The sequence below is a fragment of the Electrophorus electricus genome, unplaced genomic scaffold (assembly GCF_041902795.1).
Source record: "Electrophorus electricus isolate QZ-2024a unplaced genomic scaffold, ASM4190279v1 Scaffold90, whole genome shotgun sequence".
In the NCBI taxonomy this organism is placed as follows: Eukaryota; Metazoa; Chordata; class Actinopteri; order Gymnotiformes; family Gymnotidae; genus Electrophorus; species Electrophorus electricus.
The window spans coordinates 311,702-335,119 of NW_027658807.1; the positions used below are offsets into that span (position 1 = coordinate 311,702).

Sequence of the window (23,418 nt, forward strand, 5' to 3'; positions counted from 1 at the left end):
CGCACAGACGCACACCGAGGCAAAGAAGGGTGACGTCACGGCCGTGAACACACTTACACAGCTGCAGGCCATTCCTCTCTCCATCTTTCGTTACTTTCCTATGGTCTTTACCTCCATTAGTCTTTCCATATAGAAGACTAGACTGATTTTAAGCATACTCCTCTGTCTCTGCATCCTGCCCCCCCAGTTAAAGTGGTGGTCACGCAGCTATTACTCCTATTTGAATGGTGGGGATTAGCAGGGTTTTTTTTTTAAAGCAGTGAACTTGCATCTAGAGATTTGCTATGACAGATGGTACACTGCTGTGGTAGCCTGAGGGGGCTGTTTGAGTTCCTTCAGCTAGGTCCCAGCTGTAATGTAATGATATGTAGGCTGTTATTTGGCTGAAGCCTAGGAAGGCCATTGGCCAGGGAAACCATTTGGACCTTTTGGCAGACACCTTTTGTGATTTCATGACATATAAAATCATTTTACAGAATATGCAGGTTTGCTCACATGTGATCTTCCAGTATTTTCATTCATAGTCACGCCACACGTTGCTGCATTGCAGTTAATGCAGACGTTTTATGTTTCCTTTGAAAGTCTTTGGTGCTCCCATGCTTGGTTGCACTGTCTCTGGAGACGAGAGGTAAGGGAACATGTTCTCCGTGCAAGCCTCGCTCCAGAGGAAAGGATTTACTCTTAAATGCGCCTCACTTCAGAAACAGTCATCATGTCTCGTTTCTTTGGTGGACTGGCCCACACCCTTCGGTCTGAATTTGTGGCTGGTCTCTCTGCCATGCCATGCTAAACCAATGATGAAAGGAGCCATTACTCAGAGGTCGTGCTATGACACCTTCTCTTCTCCCCAGACTGCTGCTTCTTTAACCCAAGCTGGGGCCCACACCCATCTCATGACTGTTTAGGAACATGGCAGGCTTCCATTAATGAGCATGTCTTTGCAGGATGAGCTGTCTTTTATATCAGCTCACATACAGAGAATTACAGGAACTGTCTGCTCCCAGCTTTTCATGGGGTGAACACCCATAGTAATTTCAGCCATAGAGTTGACAATTAAGGGATTTTAGAAGTAGTTGTTGTAGTTGGCTTGAATGAGCTTGAATGAGCATTATGTGGCAGTAATATTTAATGGGACTTTTGCAACTTTAATGTAGATATCTGGTGAATGTGAGCAGTTATTTTACTGTAGCTTTGCTGATCTAAATGATCAGTTAAGCAAATTAAATGGATTAGTTAATTGACAGATTTCCATTAAAATTAGCAAGCAGCTTTCTTGAATTGGCTTAAAGCGATTATAGTGGATCACAGCCTGGATGCGATCTGAAATAGAAAATGACTAAAATGTTCTTCAGAGGGCCTTTGCTCCAAAGGCCCTGGTAGTTTCTAAGTTAGTGAAGTGCTTGTGATCAGGTAAAACCCAAGGTGCACCTATTGTTAATGAAAGAAACAGTTTAGAATGTGATTTATATTTCAGGAAATAGAGTATAGTGTTGGGGAAATAATTTGTATCATAAAATTTGAGGTTTTAAAGATCCTTGATGACATTTGTTCCTTTCCAAATTGAAAATAAACAAATTTGTATTTTGCATAAAGTAAATGAATAAAGTCAAAGATCTGAGAGTCACCATGTGCTGAAAACATGCCAGATGCACCTGTGAGATTCTGAGAGGAACATCGGTTTGACATGGCCAGGGGAGTCCCCTGCACTTTTGCTTTCTTTCAGCTGTTAACAGACTTCTACTGCTCTTTTGGGCCTAGTTCTGGAGCAGCGTGACCTGCTCATGCGTTCCAGACTGATTCAGATTGCTACCATATGTCTGTGAGGCCAACCTCTAAGCGGCGAACCAGCTTCTGTCCTACCCTCTAATTTCTTAGCCCAAAATTGGACATCTGAGTTGTTGTGCGACACTCTTGCTCTTTTGCCAGATTAGCATGTGTTCTCACTCTGATTATTTAGCTCTCTTCAGCACAAGGTTAACAATGAATCAACTTTTTTGCAACCTTACTGAAGGCTCCATGCAGGGGCAACGCCGAGCACACAACAACTTTGCTCACAGCTCTCTGTAGCATTAGGGAACTCTAATCCTTTGTTGAGATCCTAACCCAAATAAAGTAAGAGATTGTTGTAATTGTGCACGGGGGCACCCAAAAAAAAAAAGTGTTTTCTTTGCATGCCCCATTACCTCATTAGTGCAACGTGCTTGTCCTTTGCCTGCGTGGTCCCTCCGCAGAAATAGCTGAACGCATTAGCACAGTCACATTGCATTCACAAGGCAAAAATCCATCACCAATCGGAGTGTGCCAGAGTGTGATGAATGCAGAAAAATGTCAGACTTTTACAGTCTTTGCAAATCATGGAAAAAAGTTCTCTGCCGACGTAGGAGGTGGGTACAAGAGACCTTTGTGCCACCTATACTGAAAGGCGTTGACTCGGACCGATGCATTTCATCTTGGGGTGAATGCAACATTTGTCTGAAAGTGTGGGTCGAGGGCCTTTTATTGGCCAGCCCACTCTTCGGTGGGACACTACACAGGCTACAGCACCAATCAGACCTCACTGCAACCAGTGTTAACTTTTGAGCTTCAGTAAATGGGCGACACAATCAAGATGAGAGGGGTTTATAAAGATATACCACAAATTTAATGACAGTGAAAGGATAAAATGAAATGTTCTTTTTTTTTTTTCTTCTTTTTTTTTCTGCTTGTTTGCTTTCGGTCAAAAGAATGGCTTGGTTTGTTTTATTTATGCCAACTCCATCCAGTGTATGTGTGTGCTTTGTTTGGGAATTAAACTGCTTGGCTTCAAATAGAATTAACAACAGATGATGGAACCAGTTACACGTGCTCTCCTGAAAGTTATTGTCGAGTGTTTCTGTGAAATAGATGCCAGGCTTTTCTTGGACGTGGAGTACGGGTCGGGTTTTGGCTTGGATATAGACGTTTTCTGAACTTGGAAACAATGGATCTTGTTCAAAGAGAAAGTTTAATTGACACAAAAAAGGTGAAGTAACTATGCAGGTGCCTGATTTATAGGGAACCGTTTGCCTCCGACTATTCCCAGTATCTTGGAGGTAGGGTTTGCTGGGATGGGATATGTCCTTAGTTTTGTTAGACACTGAAGGCTCAGTTCCAGCAGCTTGAAGCAAACCTGCATGTCGTGTCAGGACAGGACGGTTTAGCGGTTGAGGTCGTCGTCATCAGCTGAAGTGTAAGGAAGTGAAGCAAGCCTTTTCTTTAGCTTCACAAAGCTTCCTCATTTGCCATGTTCCTCTACTGGAAGAAGCGAGGGGCCTATGAACTGGAAACTCTTCCCTCCTCTCAAATGGAGCTGTTTCCAGAGCGCTTCTCCTGGTCCTCCTCCCTGGAGGTCATCCACGATCCATATGGTAAGGACAGGTTCCGTTCCTCTCAAAAGCTCTAATGTGGCAAGCACATATGACTCCTGGGAGTCATTGGCCTTGAATTGATATTCATGATATTCAAATTTTCCTATTGCCATGACGATAAGAAAATATTGGAAACTAGGTATGACTGACTAGAGCAATTTTAGACTAACAATGGAATTGTCTAGAGTAAAATCTATGTAAATTCTAAATTCCTTGGTTTTTGAAAGTTTCCATTACTCCCTTATACACTATTAGTATTGGACACTATTTTTGTGCAGGCAGGCAGACTGAGTATCTAAAGCCCTGATTTATGAAGGACACATGCCAGTAAAGCATTTTTATGACTTATTTAACATGGCATTTTGTCATATTAAACACAAGCTCATGCCCATGGGAATGTAAAGTGTATTATCCTATCCACAGTACATGTAAATAATGTATCAGAGTTTTACCTTGTACACAGTAAAGGTCACCAAGAGGAAAGTGTGTACTTCTAAACACTACGGATGTCCTGGTCACACTTTGTGTCACATATCAATACATGCTTGATCTAATCTCCTTGCCAACAACCAGTTTAGTTTTGTTAAGTCAGCCAGTTTTGTGGGTCATTTGACTTGCACAGTTTCATACTGTAGTGCCAAACAAAAGGTCACTGGATTTGTTTTTTTTATTATTTGTTTTTTGCGCAACATTTGCTGGGCTAGATGCAGGTAAAACACGCATTACGTAAATGATATCCCCCACTTTTGCTCAATGGAAACTTGCTGTCTAGCTGTGAGTATGCCTCAAATGATATCCAAGGCTGGAATGAAATGATCATGGCTCGCAGCCGCGAAGCGCGTCGCTTCGGCGGCTCTCGCTATTGATTCACCTGGCGGAGAACGGAACTCTATCCGCGGTCCACTCCTGGAAGCCTCGCGCGCTACTGCAGGTCATTTGGCGTGCTCAGAATTCCTGCTCGTACCTCTGGGATGCTTCAGCCAAGGAGGGACACAGCATGGGACACAGCATGGAGGCCGCTCTTTGGTGCCCCGTTCACTCAATCAGAGAGCAAGGCCAAGCAGCTTAGCCAGGCCCTGCTACTGCCTCCATCCAAGTACATATTCTTATTGTCAAGCATAGACTTGAATTCCCAAAGATCCAAATTAGTGCTGATTTGTACTAAGGGGAAAGCACACATCGTTCTGCCCTAACAGCTGGTAAAGGTGAAAGAGGAAGAAGCCATGGCTTGAGGCCACATTATGCAATCTTTTTAAAAGGCCACTATTTAGGATTAGCTACCACCAGCGGTTTTAAACATTCCTGTTGCATAACGGATTGGGTAGTAACTTAGTTATACCGAGCGGTCATTTTGGTGTTTTGATGGTTTGCTGTGCCTAGCGGCTATATTTATAGTAGATGTGCATTTAAGTGCTGGCGTTAAACCAGAGTTCCTTGTGGAAGCTCTACATGCATCAGAGTCCTTCTCAGGCCACTGAAATGGGTCACGTCTGGCTGGCCTACAAGTTAATTCGCTCCCTCGCCAGTCACCCGAGCCTGGACACATTGCCTTTGTTTGCAGAGTTTTCACTTGCGTCCGCTGTAAGCACATTTGTGTTTAGAGGAGTCATGGTGCTTTGTGCATGTCTGCGGGTTGAGCTGACGGCGACAGAATGGCTTCACTTGAACCGTGCTATGGCACCGGGCAGCAACAGATGAGAGGTGTTCAGATGGAACACGGAGAGTCTACACCAGGCAGTGCTTTTGGCTGAGAGTGCAAAAGCAGGTTTTCTTTCTTTTATCCTTTATTTGCCATTTAATGAGTTTTGGCACCTCCTACCCATTTTTAAGCTAAATACGCTTTTAAAGTGCATGAGGCGCGGACACTTAGCCACTCCACCAGCCGCATGTTTTGTTTTTTTTCCCCCATGTGAAAACGATCGTTTCCTGTGTCGTTATAGTTGTCTGCATGTTTGCTTGCCAAGTCATAGAGCCCTTTTTCCTTTCTCCGCAAGTTACTGTTTCCATTAATGTGGAAAATGGACGGTTGTATAGCATCTAGTTTCACTCATTTCTTGCTCTGTAACTGGCATGGAAATATGGCTAAAGTCATCAGGCCATATTAATTCTGGAACCACTGTAAAGTTTATGGATGAATGGACAGGTCACTCCTAACTTGGCACAAAAGCAATACTCTACAGGTTTCCTTGACTTGAATGCAGGTCTTCACTGCAGATGCTTATCAGTTGCAGGGTTTTTTGTTCTGTTTTTGTTTTTTAAAGAAAGTTGTTCACACGTCGTACAGCGGTGAGGTAAGTTGTGGTCTTGGCCTCTGATATTCCATCTGAAGAAATCTCCCTGTTCCCAGGCAGTCGGCGGTCATCTGCTGTCTCTTTTCTAGGGCAGTGTTTCTGAGCCCCGAATCCTGAAGGAACCACAGAAAATCTTCATTTGGGCTCTTTTCCAGTTCTTATTACAGCTGAAGCAAAAAAGTAAAGAACATAGAATATCTGGTGCAACTGTTTTGGGAACGTCTAAAACAGTGGACTGGTCCACATGGACTAGATTGTGAAACATTCCTTTAGGGCATTGTTTCTCAACCCAGTCTTTATAAGCCACCTGGCAATCCATGTTTTTGCTCTAACCCAACCACAGAAAGACGGTTTTAGGCAATGCCTTGCACTATTACAGCGTCCAGTCAACTTGCGGGCAAACAGACATCAGAGCAAGGTCGAGGAGTCAGTCATCATGCCTTAAATACAGTGCTATAAATGTAGATGTAGATGATGCAGGCAGGTAAAATGTGGACCCCTTTGGCAGTCCACACATTCTTCAGACAAAAACACATGCCATGTTTCCCTCGCCTCAACTTGGGGAAGACTTCTGGTGCATCATGACTGCATACTTGTATGTGGGGATAATGAATAAAGGACTTGTGTCTGTCTTAATGTAGATACAGAGTTGAACTGCGCAAGGAGCTTTACTCTAAAAATGCTGGTTTGGCTTATTTTTGTACAGTTTGTTCTCAAAAATGGCAAACTCACTAATGCGCAGCACCAGTTCTGTGCTGTGTTGAGGCTTCTCTGTAAGCTCTCAGTGTTTTCAGGGGCACTGTTTATGGAAATGTTGATTGCATGCAAATCGGTGACAGTGAAGATTGATCATTTTGAATGTCTTTTGTTTAAATCTCAGTAATTTTCTTTACTGTACTTCAGGTGTGGACAGATCAATTATTGTAGGGATGAAAGGTCACATGGACCCAAAAAAGTAATCAGTGTTTTGCAATAAAGCCCCTAGAATAGATGCAACATGCGTGTAATACATAACACGTAATCAGATGTAGGTTTTGATTTCTGATAAAGATTAGAGTAATTTGTGCTTGGTCCATATCTGGTCATGTATCCTGACATAGTAAAAATGGAATTGGGGTTACAAGCACAGAGGGTTAACAGTATGACCAGCATTATCTCTGCAAATCTACTATAGGCAGGTGCCTTTCCCATACATGTCCTGGAGCAGATGCCGGTGCAATTTGTGGATGGACCGTTAAAGATTTGTGAGTTTGTGAGAAGCATCAATATTGAAATGGCTGACAGAGCATGAAAAATCATTTTTACCAAAACAAAAAAAAGTTGCAAGGTTTAAAAATCCTTTTGCTCCTTTTCCATGGGAGATGATGGAAACGACCTCTGAGCAGTTTCACATGGTATGACCTGGCATTCAGATGTGGGTGGGTAGGTGGGTGTAGAATGTGTGTTCAGAGAAGCTTTCCCAAACAGAAAACCCAGGGCACTTGTCTCCAGTTGGCCTCCTCAGTGTCCCTGCTGAGTACCGTCACATGTCCACGTGGAGCTCTGCGTGTGCTACCAGTATGGTTTCATTTGTTTTTCTGGGCTTGCTAAGCAGTGCTGAGGTCAGAAATTCCGGGAGGGAGGGAGGGAGGGAGGGAGCACACGGAACTGGGAAAGAGGTGTAACGCCCAGAAATGTACATCGCTGAGTCAGACTGCATTGCTCTTCACACACAGTCATTACCATTCGCTGTCCTGCGCTACAGCTAAAATTACTGCTCATCTCCAGGCCCTCATGTCCAGACCTGTTTTCCTGACTTGCTGCTCTACTGCAGATGTGTCTGCGTTAACCCCCCCCCCCAACCTCCGGTTTACACACATTTTAAGGCTCTAATTTTCATTCCCCATTGCATTTTGAAATGACAGAGCATTAACAGCTTATATGCGGAATATCTGCTCATGCTCATGTGAGATTTCAGAGCACGCCGTGTACGTCAGTTTGCTTCATCTCTTTACTGACGTGTCATGCTACATCACCCCCAGACATCCGATTGGCCAGCCCTACCAATTTCAGGCAAAATCAGGAAAAACTTTAATTGGCAGAAACTACCAGGAAAAAATCTGACCACATACACCAACCCTGTGTCTTTCCAAACCAAGCTCCTTTAAAAGGAGTTTAAAAACTAATAGACATGGCAAAGCGATGGAAAAGAGGTTTGCTATTTTCCTCTCTTCTTCTTTTCTTTTTTTTTTTTTTTTTAACCTTAATCAGAGAGAGTTGTTTAGCCCAATACAGACCTTCAAACTGTCGTTTCGTATAAGCCAAATATTGTGAAGGCATGCGGGACGGCCCCAACCTAGCACAACAGCAGCTAGTTTCCCAACTTGGCACCACACGCTTTAGACATCTCATTGTGGTCTTTTGATCAAACTGTGGTGAACATCTTCATCCACATTTGCTGCTTCCTTTTTTATCCTCTTCCTCAGCCCTCTTTAATCTTCCTCTGCCTGGTTTATTCTCGGTCCATCTCTCAGCCCGTTCTCTCGTCACCTTTTGGCCTCCGGCCTGCTCGCTTTGATTGCTGCGTCAGTGGGACTGGCCACTGCAGCCTAAACGGTGATCAGCTCATCAAAAGACATTATCTTCTCTTTACCGGGCCCTGTCATCTCTCCCCCCGAGCTTCATTTTGAGAGTGTCTGCGCAGGTTGCACACGCACGTGTATGTGTGCGTTTGCGCGCGAGTGTGTGTGGGTGTGTGCCAAAGTTAATACTGGCTCTTTTATCTCCTGTTCCAGATGAGAAGCCCCCTCAGGATGATGAGTGTGTGGTGTGTCAGCATCCAGGCTGCACAGAGCACCGCCGTGCCGCAAAGGTAAAAACACTGGGCATGTTCTTTATTCCGCTCTACGGAGGGTTCTGGCTAAGTTATTGTCGAGCAAAACCGCAAAATCGCACACCTCAGTCGGTCTGTGTCTGTGTCCGTTCTTGGATGAATTACTTTTGAACGCACACCCACGTACTCACTGACAAAGCGAGTCTGTCTGTCTCACTGTTTATGCACGTGTGTGTGGGTATGTGGAGGATCCTGCTGTTGTATGGCCTTTTGAGAGCGCTGGCGGCAGCGTGTGACGTGGGTTCCTCCGTCAGGGCCGCGCTGTCTCTGGTGCCACCTCGGACCCCGGGTTCCCTGCTCCGGGAGGCTTATCCCCACTGCAGCCCCCTCCACCCTTCGCCCCCACCCTGACTGAATTGTCTGCTCCCTAATAAGAATCATCTTTCTGTCTTTGTTCATTCCTGTCAGGGGCCCTGAGGCAGTGAGCATTAGTAGGACGGCGTAATGCGTGTCCGCATGCTGCTCTTCTAAGCGACTGCTGACAGAAAGACGCCTCTCGGTTTCGCCCACCTGCACTCAACGGGTACATGAGGAGCAGATAGCGTGGGAGGAACCGTCTGGCCCCTTCAGGGAAATCACCCCAGCACTTTTAATTTGTACCGCAGGCCAGTCCTTGTTTAGGGCTTTGCAACTTGCTTACATAAAGCCTCGATTAAAGTACTCCAAACGTATAATGTGTTGTCGGTTGCCGTATGTCAGTGGTGTGGCTGTGATTTGAAGAGGAGGTCAGCGCTTAGCCGTGTCTCCTCTGCTTTGGCGTTTCCATAGTGAGATCCTAGCGACTCAGCAGGGAGTGAGACTCTAGAGACTCTGAGAAGTGAGATCCTCACAACTGTGAAAGTGAGATCCTTGAGGCTTGGGGGGAGTGAGACTCTATGAGTCTCAGAGGAAAAGAGAAGCAGGATTGCAGCTGTTTTGGTGTGTTCAGGGTCACTTGCTCCTACTCTGGGGTCTCTCTCCTTTGTTCCTGCAATCTCTTAGCAAGCAGGGTCATGTTTTAATGTGACTGCTGGTAGTGATTGGAATAAAAAGTGTGCATGGGAAATCTTTATACAAGAATCGATTGTGTTAATCAATAATGTGGTAAATAAATGTGCTCTGTTTAGAGTAATCATGTCTTGATTTGGGGGCTGTTGGAATGTGCTGCTGGCTCCCACTCTGCTGTAGCAAAATGTGACCACCAGGGGGAAACAGATGTACGTTTTTGGGAGCATTGTTGCCCATGTTTGCTAGCAGTTACTGTTTACCTTCGATCTGCCTCAAAGGTATAAATGAACTAGAGAGAGCTGTTTTAACTGGCAGTTCCTTTGCTAAACAGGGCACACGATCCTAAACCTATAATTAATCACTTGAAAATTCGAAGTATGTTCTGCTTTTCTGTCCTGGACGTGTGGTGGCGGTTATTTTGTTCCAGTTTCAACAGACCCACGCACACGATTTCAATCCACTGATTCATGCATCTCAGCTGCCACTTCAGCAGGGAAGCAGGCACTAGTTTTACGCAATGCACGCATTTAAATTTAAACACAACAAACACTGCTGTCTAGATAGGGTCGAGGGCGCCTGGTCTGCAGGGTATTGTGAAAGTGTGTTTTCTTGAGCCTCCGTTTCCGATGTCTTTTTCAAAGTTTTTTCAAAGTTTTTATTTATTTATTTTTTTCCTTCTGCAGTTCTTAGTCCCGGCATGGTCGTTAAAAGCGCCGTGTGTTGGTTGAAGGCTGTGGACGTGGTCGTTTAAAAGCGTCGTGTGCTGGTTGAAGGCTGTCGACGTGGTCGTTAAAAGCCCTGTGTGCTGGCTTAAGGCGTTGGACGTGGTTGGTAGGAGGCCTGAGCCGGGCCCGGCCAGGCGAGTCTGGGCATGCTTGCCACCTCCATTCACCCTACAGCAGGATCAGACAGCACCAGGAGGGTGGAGCTCGCTATGCCAACCTGCCCTGCCCTGCCCAACAAAACTGCACTGCTGCCAGCACTGAAAGTGAGAGAGAGTTTTTGTTTGTGTGTAACTGTGTAAGCAAGTGGAGTGATCGGCATCTTGAATCTACCAATTTACTCTCCTCGTATATTTCTCACTTCTTTTTTTTTTTTTTTTTCCCCTTCTCAATTTCTTCTGCCTGTGTTTTAGTTCCTGTCTGTTTTCTCACTCTCCTACTCACTTTCACTCCTTTTATCGTCTCTTCCTCTTTTTTCCTCTCGGACTGCCTCGCATGTCTATCTTCTCTCACGGCACTCTTTTACTCATACCAGTACCACTCCCATCACCCCCCCATCACCATCTGTCACGCTGGCTGGTCACATGACTCATGTCGCCCAACCATCGTCTTTTTGAGGGTGACCCATCTTAATCAGTTAACCTTGAAATAATTTTCATTTAGGTAGATGGGGTTTCCTTTCAAGGCCTCATGGCCTTCTCATCACCCGAAGCCCGAGACGTCCTGCGTCTGCCCGCGCTAATTCGCTCTCTCTGCCCTGAGTGTGAACGGATGAGCAACTGAAATTTGAGTGTCAAATCAGCCTGCTAATTTGACTAAGCAAGAAACGCGTTGTCTCGCATCTTTGAGAGTGGTAACTGTGGGTCTGGTGGAAGGTTAAAAGCTACACCTGCCTCGTTGCTCTTCTCTTGGACTCGGTGAAGGTGCTGACTCTGCTAAGGTACCAGCATAAGCGTTCGCTAGGCTCCTGGTACGGTTCATACCTCACCATTGCTAGTGCGGATGTTTGACGGCCTGCCAGTCTATATTTGGGCCGCCCATGGGGGGGGGAAAGCCCGCGTTTCACCAAAGAGCACATTTCTGGGAAGTGGGTGATGGGCCTCCCTGGCATATCCGTACATGCCTCAGGCCCCCCGCCGTTCCACCTGAACGGAGCACTCCGGGAGTCTCTGGATATCGCGGCCCTGTTCCACACAGCCGCCAGTGTCGTTCCGTAGGTGACGGGAATCCAGAATAAGCAGAGAAGCTCTGTAGCTCGTCAGCTAAAATGAGGAAGGCGAGGAAGTCCAACCCGCCACCTTTTTGGTTCTGCCTCTTTTTGGTTCGTTCTTTTCTCCACCAAGAGCTTGAATCACATGGGCCGAGCCCGACAGCAGACCAATGCTTTTCCACTCCTGGAACAAAGAATGGGATGCCTGTGACTTTGGCTGTAGGAATGCTGGGACATCAGTCATCTTTACACTGGCACTTGCCTTCGCAGTAGTGGGATGGGTATTCGGCGTAGGACCACTTCATCTGGGAAGGGAGAGTTGAAATCGAGGACAATAGCCTGCGTTGCCTTTCAGCTACTTCTGATGAAATAAGTGACTTTTTTTTTTTTTTTTTTTAAGAACTTCATTAAATGTTTTCGAACGGCAGGTAATTTATAGGATGGACAATGAAGCAGTTTTTCTGATGTGGGCTTAAAAAAAAAAAAAGTTTCAAATAGGAAATTATTAGTATGGAGAATGTTGATGTATTTGATAACTAGAAGAAGTGAAGTAAACACACACACACAGCATAAGTTGCTTGGTAATGTACACAGCCTATTATGGCTTTATTAGAAGCGTGTGGGTGTGTGTGTGTGTGTGTGTGTGTGCTATTTCAAATCTCATCACACTTGCTTAGTTTTCTTTCTAATCAGAAAAATATTTTAAAGACAGAAAAGGGTTACTACTAATGTTGCTGAGAACCTTGCAGCAGGGTGTCTGCTTAAACCAGGAAGAGAGCGCTTGACCTGCTCTCGAAATAGCCCAGTACACGTCAGTGTGTTCAGCATCAGCTGTCGACGTTCAGAATATGCTTATCAGCTTGTATCATCCAAACTTTTAAACCCTTTATAAATCATTTTGCTCACGTCTTGTGCAGCAACTCGTGCCTAATTGGTTTAATTGCTCTTGCTCATATGGGTTAGCCCAGCTGACACTGCCCTTGTTTTTGAAGCACAGTGCTTCAGTGCCCAGCCCTGCTGCATACACCTCTGTCATGCACCTAAACTCAACTCGACAGGTTATTTGGAATGTAAAGATGGCAAATGTGGCAGACAGTGAGAGACACTGTGTGGTCAGAGTGTACATCCAGAGCAGCCTGTGCAGATGCTGCGCACCCTAAGCTTTGAGCATACTTGCACAGAGATGCTGCGCACCCTAACCTTTGAGCATACTTGCACAGAGATGCTGCGCACCCTAACCCTTGAGCATACTTGCACAGAGATGCTGCACACCCTAACCTTTGAGCATACTTGCACAGAGATGCTGCGCACCCTAACCTTTGAGCATACTTGCACAGAGATGCTGCGCACCCTAACCTTTGAGCATACTTGCACAGAGATGCTGCGCACCCTAACCTTTGAGCATACTTGCACAGAGATGCTGCGCACCCTAACCTTTGAGCATACTTGCACAGAGATGCTGCGCACCCTAACCTTTGAGCATACTTGCACAGAGATGCTGCGCACCCTAACCTTTGAGCATACTTGCACAGAGATGCTGCGCACCCTAACCTTTGAGCATACTTGCACAGAGATGCTGCGCACCCTAACCTTTGAGCATACTTGCACAGAGATGCTGCGCACCCTAACCTTTGAGCATACTTGCACAGAGATGCTGCGCACCCTAACCTTTGAGCATACTTGCACAGAGATGCTGCGCACCCTAACCTTTGAGCATACTTGCACAGAGATGCTGCGCACCCTAACCTTTGAGCATACTTGCACAGAGATGCTGCGCACCCTAACCTTTGAGCATACTTGCACAGAGATGCTGCGCACCCTAACCTTTGAGCATACTTGCACAGAGATGCTGCGCACCCTAACCTTTGAGCATACTTGCACAGAGATGCTGCGCACCCTAACCTTTGAGCATACTTGCACAGAGATGCTGCGCACCCTAACCTTTGCGCATACTTGCACAGAGATGCTGCGCACCCTAACCTTTGCGCATACTTGCACAGAGATGCTGCGCACCCTAAGCTTTGAGCGTACTTGCACAGAGATGCTGCGCACCCTAACCTTTGAGCGTACTTGCACAGAGCTGCTGCGCACCCTAACCTTTGAGCGTACTTGCACAGAGATGCTGCGCACCTTAACCTTTGGTGCATACTTGCACGGAGATGCTGCGCACCCTACCCTTTGAGCATACTTGCACACACAGAATGTACAAGCTTTTAAGTCTCTTCTACTAAAGTTTAGAAGTATGAATGTTCTGAAACGCAGTATTTAGACTTGTGGCAGTATAATGGGACTATCGATCTTACAACTATGATGACCTTAAGATTAAAAGAAAAGGATTGGGGGAGGGGGGGGGGGTTGTTTGTTTTTGACTTTTCTGTTTCCATGGAAGTTTGCTGATTTCCTGGAAGACAAGATACTCCAATTTTGAATCTTCATGGTATAGATATAAATCAACGGGTCCAAGGGAGGATTCCAGAGAAGACGGAGAGAGGTCCTTATCCACATCACATTTGGAATCAACACCTGCCAGGAAATAGGCATGCACAAACATGATTGCAGAGTGGGAGGGCAGGGCCAGTGAACGCTGTTTACTCGGGCGGAGAGATTCCACAGAGTTTAAGAAATGATTTGATGTCGTCATTGGTAGCACAAACTCACAGTTGTAGTAAAGTCCCAGGTACGAAATCAATGTAAGCTTTCATTTCAATGAACAATAATAGTGCTAGGTATCTCCGGTTACTTACGTTTCAACCAAAACATTCAAATGTACATTTACAATTATTACAAACTTTTTTTTTTTATTTTGGAAGAAATACTTTGTCTGGGGCACAGGTCGCCATCCTTCCAACACTTCACTAGTGGTCAGTTTTAGGTCACCACCGATGGCTGCGTGCTTTTGGCTGGCAGGTACATGGGAGGGTGTTATAATGAAGTGAGTGTGTGAGCCCTGGACAGACGTTGTCATGCAAAATGGGTTTCGGATTAGGATTAGAATGATGGGGCTCCCTCTTTGAGTCTTGGTTCCTATCAAGGTTTCTTTCTCATGCTCTAGACAGTTTTTCCTTGCCACTATCGCTTTTGGCTTGCTCACTGGGGGCTTGGACGTTTGTAAAGCTGCTTTGTAACAACGGATGTTGTAAAATGTCCTATAGAAATACATTTGACTTTGACATATGTAAGCCTGTTTCGTGAGACACTAGTGGTCTCTGGTCACCCACGACACCTGGGCTTCTCTTCCCCAGATTATGCTACAAATGTTTTGTCTTCTTACAACTTCTTAAATAAACAGGAATGATGTTTTGAACAGTTCCTGAGCAGTTCTGGTGTACTGAGTAGCAGCTCTGGTCCAGGATCAGTTTTTGCTTTTAATACCCTAATAGACCCATTGATATGGACATAAGGCAGCTGGTCCCGTGCCCTGTTGACAAGTTGGCTGCTGGCTTTTGACTGCAGCAGTAAGGGCTGACGAGTAGATTCTAGGCCTGTTCTTGGAAGCCATCCATCCCTCAAAGTGTGCGCCAAGCTAGCACATTTACTTGATGGATCCAGTTTAACAGGGTCTTCAGGAACATTTCAGCCAAGCTGTGTGTTTCATGGTAAACACATGAGCGCTCATTTACAGTGGCAGTCAGCACCACCAATGGTATAGTGTGCTTTCAGGCAAAGATCTCTCAACCCGCTGTTCACTTGGATTATCATTGCTTGATAACCTAGTCTAGAGCCATCATCCAAGAGAGGACTACTTTTTACAAACCCGCTATGTTTCAAATATGCAACCCAACAAGTGATTCCACCTGGTCTTCCATGACTTGGTTCTCTTTTCTAAAGAAGTCAGCTCATTACTGACGCTGGGCAGAGCTGACAGGAGTTCAGGACACCGCGGTCCCTGAGGGGATCAGGCACCTCACTGATGCGTAGGACTGGGTGTACAGCAATCTGCCATGCGCCTTGTTTGGCCATCCCGAGTTTAACTGCAGAGTTTTTACCCTCTCGTAGGCGTGCTAACCTGCAAGCAGGTTTGGATACGGACGCAGCTTCGAGCCTTCTGGCATGGGTGGGGAATCAACTGATGCGTAACTGAGTTCTAAGTATCTGATTTTGTTTCACTATTTTATCATGTAGGTAAAGAGCCATCTGTTTTAAACTTGGGTTCTTGTTTATCTACTTGTGCTGCATCTTCCTGAGGCTTGATGAGTTTCTCATTTCTCCTCTCTCCACTCAGACTTCCTCTTCCTTTAGGTTGGCAGCTCACCTCTCTTCAGCTCTCAAGTCTTCTAAGTGAACTTGTGTGACACTTCAATTTGAAGACCCGCGATGAACAAATGCGTTTCCAAACGTGCCCGTAGGATTAAATTAGAGAGAGGAGAGAGAATCCCTGTTTGTGCACGACAGGTAATGCAGGGGGTGTGTCCTTTTGTGTGTGTGTGTGCGTGCGTGTGTGTGTGTGTGTGTGTGTGTGAGACGGTTTTCCCCCGCTCTTAGCCTCGCCCCTCACCAGTGAGAGAAGTTTCCATATCTCTATACGGAGACATCAGATCAGGTAGCTAAATTCTCTCACTTCACATGCACACTGACTACCAAGGCAGTAGATGTGTTTGGGCTTAGGAGACTACACGCAGACTACACGCAGACTGCACATATGCATACGTATAACCTGACGTGCCATCCTCAGACCTCGGGTGGAGCGCGCACGCACCTCTTTGTCTGTCTGCCACAGGTGAGTGGCCATGAAGGTACAGTGAGACACAGGAGTCCACCTTGTCTCTTGCTTGTCTCTCTGTTTCTCTCTCTCTCTCTCTCGTGCTTGCTTTCTCTGGTTATTTTCTTTCTCTCGCTCTTCCCCTCTTCCTCTCGTTGTCTCTTCCTCATTTTTTGCGATTTCACCTTGCTCTTTAACCTTTGTTATATATAACAAAACGATGTTAAGCCGTTCTAAAGCACAACACGTTTGCTGGTTAGCATGTGGAGTTCTATTGCATGCGCATGCCGATGTAGGTAGTATGGGTGGGTGTGTGAAGGGGTGTGTATGTGTGTTAATAATTATAACATCTAATATGTGGAGCCTACTGACGCTCTTGGCAAATTTCTTGGGAATTGTGTGGATCTTGATGTATAAGTGGATCAGTTTGAACATGTCAAACTGAACAGCACAAGCCAGCAGGTCTGGACTGGAGGTGGTTTTGGAACGAACGCAGACTAGTGCAAATTTTTCCCATTTCTTCCCATCCTGCTCTCTCTCTCTTGCTCCCCTTTCTTTGTCTTTCATTAGAGAAATAAAGCTCTCTCTTTTTTTTTTTGGAATGAGCTCTACCACTCGGCTTTTGGGGGCGACGGCGCTCAGATCTCTGGCCTGTCAGACTTTTCTACCGCTGTTTTTCTCCTGTGTCGGTATAGTTCACATCTGCTTCTGATACTACCCAAGGTCCTCTGCACCCATTAATATATCCCCCTTTCCTGTTGCAAAAAAAAAAAAGCAAAGATTGACCTTGAGTCCCAATGACCAATTTTTTTTCCCCTCTTTTTTTCTTACTCTCTACGTCTCTCCTTTCTCTTCTCTCTCTTGCTCCGACCCCCCCCCCCCCCACCGCCGTTGACTCTATTCCTCCCCTCAAGCTATGGATAGCGGTATTGCATCACAGTAGGGCTGTAGGAGCCCGAGACAGCCTGCTCCGCTCAGTGCATCTGCCTGCCTTAGAGCTGATACAGAGATAGCGGGAGAGCAGGAACATCTGCTGGTGAGTCCGCTGGCTCCGGACACAAGCTCGTACCGACTCCGTCTGTTTCTCCGTTGAACTCGGCTGTTTTTCTGTGGCGCTAGTATTGTGTAACGGGGGTCTCTGGGGTGCTACCAAGTGGATGAGCGTCAGTATTGTTAAATGTTGTACTTTGAAGATTTTCTTTACTGGTTTGAATGGAAATAACATGGTGATCACTGGGAAAAGAACTCAGTCGTTATAAGACATGCTTATATAAGTTCTACTGGTCTCAGTCTTTTCTGGTAAATGGTTTTATGTCTTCTAAAGGATTTTCAGTCATCCCAAGCAAGTGCTGTGGTTTGTTTAAAAGAAAAAAAAAAAATACAACTTGAACAAATTTGTTCAGGCTTTTCCAAACTTTTGAGCGTGTTTCTCTGTATCAGTTACCCGTGAGAAGTTGTGAAAAGCTGGCAGTTTGAGGTGGGTGTGTATGCACCTTTTGGCTTTCTGGTAGTGTTTGTACTGCATGTTCCAACATACACTGGCGGAATATACCGGAAGCCGAGTATATAGTCATATGCCACTGGAGGAGGTGAGGACCTTCCGCCTGATGCTCTCACTTTTACCACATGCTTCTCAACCTCTCAGGATGTGGCATGTCAGCCAACAGAGGCTTAAATTTGTTTTTGTTTACCTGCTTGTTTAGCTTTAAAGCAGTTCATATTTTGATAAGCTATATGGGATGAACACTAGCTATATTGTGTGTGAGGTTGGTGGCTGAGCAGTTTGGTGATGAGCCAACCCCAGTGACCTTTTGCTTCAGGTCATGAGACTGTGGCCTAGACAGAGGTAAAGCGTGATCAGGATTCTGTTTATTTTAAATTTCAGACGAATGTCTCGTGTGCTTATCTCCCCTTTTTCATGAAGGAATTTCGTTTATATCCGAGTCAGGTTTGACTGTCAAGCTGACCCTGAGGCTTTGCTAACTAGAGTGTGGAAACCCCACCGGCTCTTGCACATGGTTGGTCAGTCACAACCTCCCTGCTTTTTTGCTTCCTGTGAGCTGGATGCTTCTCAAGACCAAGTGGAAATTGACAGTAGAGACTTCCCAGTTGGTTCTGCTGTGTCATATCAAAGTGTACTCCTGGTAACACTGCCGGTGCTAGCCATTTAAAAGAAACTCAATGGTGATTTGTCTTCTTAGAACTTCACGAGAGCCTTAATGTGCTGGCAGGGGAGTGATGGTAGGGTTGGACTTGGCAGGCAGGTCTGGAGCAGTTGACTGGTGAATATTTTGGTGTGTGATTTCCCTCTTGAGGCACTGAAATATTTCAGCTGTACCCACCTGGTCCACATGTGTTCCCTTATCTTGCCTAGATGCCTTCATTCAGATGAACAGGGCTGAGTGAACAGAAAGAGGACGACTGATTCTCAGAGCGGTGTTTCACAGGTTTCTCGCCCGTGGTGTTATCAGCATCCCTCTCTCAAACATCAGACCTGCTTTTCCACACTGGTGCTGCCCACCCAAGACTTCTAGAGGCGATGGACCAAAGACATTTTAGTGCGCTTATATCGGCAAGGTCATTAACACTTTCATAGCTTTTATGCTTCCGACCCAGTTATCTCGAAACCACGTGTGCGCACGGCCCCTTTCAAAAGGGGTAGCCGGGACGGGACGTCCTGTTTTTAGGCCAGCTTAATAAGGCAAAGCAAAACAAAGCGTGGAGAGCAGGCTAATGGAACGCAGTGGTTTTTACAGGCCAGACATGAGTCTGCCAACTAACTAAAACGCTCCACCACGCTGCCATCCTGCTCATATGCAGATGAAAGTAAATTGGACCCTTCTTCGGTTTATTTGAAGATGTGGCTGGTGCAATTAATTCTGTGAGCTGCATTATAGCTCTCTAAGCAAGTGCATGCCAAGCGTTGAATTCCAGATGCAGAAAATCTAATTTCCTAGCTTTCATGATTATTTTTCAGGATGTCTAAAGTAAACGTTGTAACACACTTAATCGGCCGTTGTTCTCTGTGTACCGAAATGATTTTGTCCCGTTTCCTATGTAGGAGTTCTAGCGAGGTCCCCACATATAAACAGAAGAAACTTGTTGGCTAGCCTACTTGATTGAGTCTAGGTGTCTGAGCATGGAGCCATACTCTGGATGTTGAGAGAGGAGATCTAGGACACATCCGTACAGTTGCTTGCTGTGCTGTAACAGATTGACTGACTGACCTTGTGTATGTCATGACTCTGTGTATGCATGGTCATTTTGTTTATGTGATTGTGGGTTGTGCACATCTTTGGTTTTAAGGCAAGGAAGGTATGAATCAGTTTGTCTGAGTAAGTGCTCAGTGGGTGCTTGAGTAGGTCTGTGTGTATGTTTCGGTCTTGGGGGCATGGGTGTGTTGTGTTAGCGAGAGAGTAGAATGTGTGTGTCTCACTCTTGTCAGACACCTCAGTCATGGTGGCTGACGTGCGATTCAGTGACTCACTAAATGATATTTCTCCTCCCTCGCTCGCTCGCGCGCTCTCTCTCTCTCACCATGCCCCTTTCTTGCTCGCTCGCTCGCCCACACGCTCCCACAACACTCATGCATGCTCTCATACTCATTTTGAAGTCAGACTATTAGCTGAAGGCTCTGTTGTGGATATTTTAAAGGGTCTTAAATCGCTGGTTGCCTCACAGAGAATTTTCTGTCTGTATAAAGCTTTGGAATAAAAGAAAATAAAGAGAAAATGGGGTAAGAACAAGGCGCCTCTCTTGGGGGTTGTGGGGGGGGGGAGTCGGTTTTACGTGCTGTGGTATAGAACTGTGTTTTTTTGTTTATGGCTTTTTTCTTGTTCGTTTGGGTTGTTTGCTTATTTTGGTATTTTGTTGACGTATCAGCGTCTTCTCATCAGTTATCCTCTAATGCTCGTTTCCAACAGAACTGGACAAGTGTGAAGCTCAAACCCACTCTTAAGAATCTCTCCTTCCGTCGTTCACACACGCACTATACGTCACACTTGGGGAGGTGAGAAGAGGCGCGTTGGAGGCGCGTTGGAGGCACGTTTTGATCAGCTCAGCTGGCACTGCTGGGAGTATTGTGACCGGCAAGCAGGCCTCTGTTACCATGACCTTTGGCCACTCTCCTCACGCTGCCTCGTGTTTTGCGGTTTGCCCGGATGACCAGCTGAGAAAAGGGGAGCGCTCAGCTCTTCGTTCTGTGTCTGTCAGCCTGAGAGTCAGGAGTAGTGGCTTCAGGTGGAGCTCCTTCAGGGAACTTTCCCAGTACAAGTTACTACACGCTTCCTTCCGTATTACACGCTTTAATCCGGTAGCTCTGCAAGTGCAGCTTGGTCCACTTGAAGTGCATCCATTGTCCTCCTGCTGCTGGTCAGTCCCATGACTGTATCGACGTGTAGGCAGAGGGTTGCAGAGCCGTCTGGCTCTGATCCGTTCGGCTTCTGTCTGTGGGTGTGGGCGCTGTCAGATTTAACAAAGTCCTTTGCCCTTTATCTTCGGGTGGATAAAAGTGATTTTTGTGCGACCATGCATGTTTCTCGATCTCTCTCTCTCTTGTGCAGTAGTGGACAGTAAAGCCCATTCACTCATTCTAGGCCGTGCTTGCCAGTTGTGCGTTTAGGGACGGTGTCACTGCGACATGCACGCTGTGCCTCGCACAGGGACGGTGTCACTGCAGTATACACTTCATGCCTCACGCATGGACGATGGCACTGCCAATTGCTTCATTAGAATGATGGCAAAGGGTTTGTGGAAGCAGTTGCTCTTTGTGACCAAGTCTTGTAGTTTGATCAGTTGTGCTGACCAAACACTTTGTGTGTGTGTGTGTGTGTGTGTGTGTGTGTGTGTGTGTGTGTGTGTTAACAAGTGCCTCGTGGCTCTGGACACATGGAAGCCCTAGTGAGATCAATGTGTTCACAGCTGTTGGTGTCTTGTCTCACTCATTGCTTACATACATGTGCTTATACACCCACACACACACTCTCACTCCCCATAACACCCAGAGCAGGCAACATGAGACACACACACACTCCCCATAACACCCAGAGCAGGCAACATGAGACACACACACACACACGCACGCACGCTCAGTTGGCCTTCACAGTAATCCCTGGCAAAGGCTCCCTGATCGCCAGCGCTGACTTCTGCCGCCTGGCGAGCTGTCCATGCTGCTAATGCGAGCGCTCGACTCTTTTCTATGTGCATTTCGCTCTGAAACTTTTTCTGCAGGAGTCCGTTTTTCCGTTCACTTAACTTCCTTTTCTCTGTCCATGCACCCCATAGCCAGGATGCCCTTCTTTCAGTCTGTCTCCCGTCCCGTTCCCGTCCTGGATGGGTCAGGATGGGAGTGTGCCTGGTGGTGAGCATAGCAGACCCACCTTGGCTTTATTGCTGTTAATTGCGCTTTTCTGGACCAGACAATGAGGCAGACCCAGTTGCCATGACAGCAGGAGGAAGTGTAGTATCTGTGTATGTGTGTGTATGTGTCTCTGTCTAATCTCTGCCACGATCTCTCCATCAGTATCCCTCTGGTTTAAGACTCATTCAGTGTTTGCAGTGCGTTACGCTGCCTGGGGCAGAGCCACTTTCACGTCCTTCCACGGGCTTTTCTTCATTTCCTGGATCGGAGTTCTTATTTGTTTATTAATTATATGTGTACACACCAGGAAAGGGGGAAACAATTCAAAGCATTTGCTTCTTTAACAAAGGGACAATATCACTGAAACAAAGACAGGAGCTTGTTGCTGTGATGCAACGATGGCCGATTTAACCACCCCACCCCCCGAAGATTCGACTGATTTCAGAGCCATGGATCTTGGTGGGGAGTCAAGATCCTGCCTAAAGCTTCACCCCCTCAGGGGCTTAACCTGACTCGAGGGCTGGCTGAGTCGGGCAACTTAAGACGTCTGGTGAGAGAAGGGGGGAAAAGGGATGGACCCTCACAGGGGTGTGGCCTGGGAGAAGGCGCGGGCCGGCTGCACGGCTCCTGGAAGCTGAAGTAAACGCGGCGTGCGGGAGCCAGGACAGGAAGAAGACTTGACTTGGCGCTCAGGAGTTCTCTAGGATTTAGTCCTTTACCGTTTGGCTCACTCCTTGACGGAGTGTCTCAGCTGTTCGTCCTGGAGGGCTCGGGGCTTGAGGGCTTGAGGTGGAGCCAGGTTTGGGCTTTCTGAGTCAGCACCCAGCCGCTCTGCCCTGGCCGCTGCTCCAGCGGTGGGGGTTGAAGACATAGGGGTGGAGTGGGGGGAGGGTGCAGTGTGATGTTGTACAGTGGGGGGGGGGTCCTTTGCTACGGTCACTTTCAGCTTGCTCATCATTGATCTGGACCCATACATTTGTAAAGCTGCTTTATGACACTGCGCGTTGTAAAAAGTGCTATATAAATACGTTTGACGTTACTATGAAGAGAGGTGATTAAATAAATATACAAAAAAAAAAAAAAGACATGCACTGATTCCTCCTCCAGAACTTATGCAAAAATCGTGTGTGTTCGTGTGTCTGTGTGCATGTCCAGGTGTGCCATCATCCAGACTGTCAGGATCTGAATAGCAAGAGCCCTCTTCACCTGTGTGAGTCATGTGACTCCCGCTGCCACCCAGACGAGACGGACAATATGCACTTTGACCGTCACCCTCGCTTTCATCTCCAGCCACAAGGCAAGGAGCACACGTGCACGCGCGCACACACGTCTATACACACGTGCACACACCTAACCTTACACGCGTGCGCGCACACCCCTTTACAAATACCTACCCAGATAAAACCAGATGCACTTAGCAGTAATCTAGCCATCCTACATTGCCAAGCGCAAGCCCAGTACACAATAAATCACTTTAACTGTTCTTTCATCTGCTCTTGTGAAACGTAACGAATTGCATCCTTTTACTGGAATTTAAAATGAACTATAAATAGTCATCGCGAAGTTTTAAATAGCGATGGAATATTGGGAAACTTCCTGTTTCCAGTAATGCTCAAGATAGATAGTCACTGCTGTGCTTTGAAGTCCGTATGAAGAAAGCCACGCACAGGTGAACTGGACTAACACCACCCCTGCTGGGAGAACATCTTGCCCTTTGTGTGACTTGTTCTTTAGAGGACTTGCACTTGGACACAGCCTCACACAGCCTCATGTGCGTTTCTGCAGGTTCCATCCTGGCGCGGAATGTGTCAACCCGCTCCTGTCCCCCCAGGACCAGCCCCCCCTCAGACCTGGAGGAGGAGGAGGAGGGGGCCACAGAGAGAGGGTCAGTT

General features: G+C 46.5%; 1 protein-coding gene across 9 annotated transcripts in view; it reads left to right on the top strand.

Moving 5' to 3' along the window:
• Positions 1-23,418, top strand: part of LOC145643233 (pleckstrin homology domain-containing family G member 5-like) — a 43,861-nt gene that overhangs the window by 2,698 nt on the left and 17,745 nt on the right. For 3 of the 9 annotated variants that reach the window (XM_081709797.1, XM_081709791.1, XM_081709792.1), the window contains exons 3-5: positions 8,452-8,528; positions 22,682-22,823; positions 23,312-23,411. In XM_081709797.1, coding sequence (XP_081565923.1) covers positions 8,452-8,528; positions 22,682-22,823; positions 23,312-23,411 — 319 coding nt within the window. Of the gene's footprint in view, positions 1-2,586; positions 3,387-8,451; positions 8,529-15,999; positions 16,186-17,081; positions 17,204-19,592; positions 19,904-22,681; positions 22,824-23,311; positions 23,412-23,418 lie in introns of those variants that run through there. The other 6 variants (XM_081709789.1, XM_081709794.1, XM_081709790.1 and 3 more) reach the window with 5 other exon arrangements.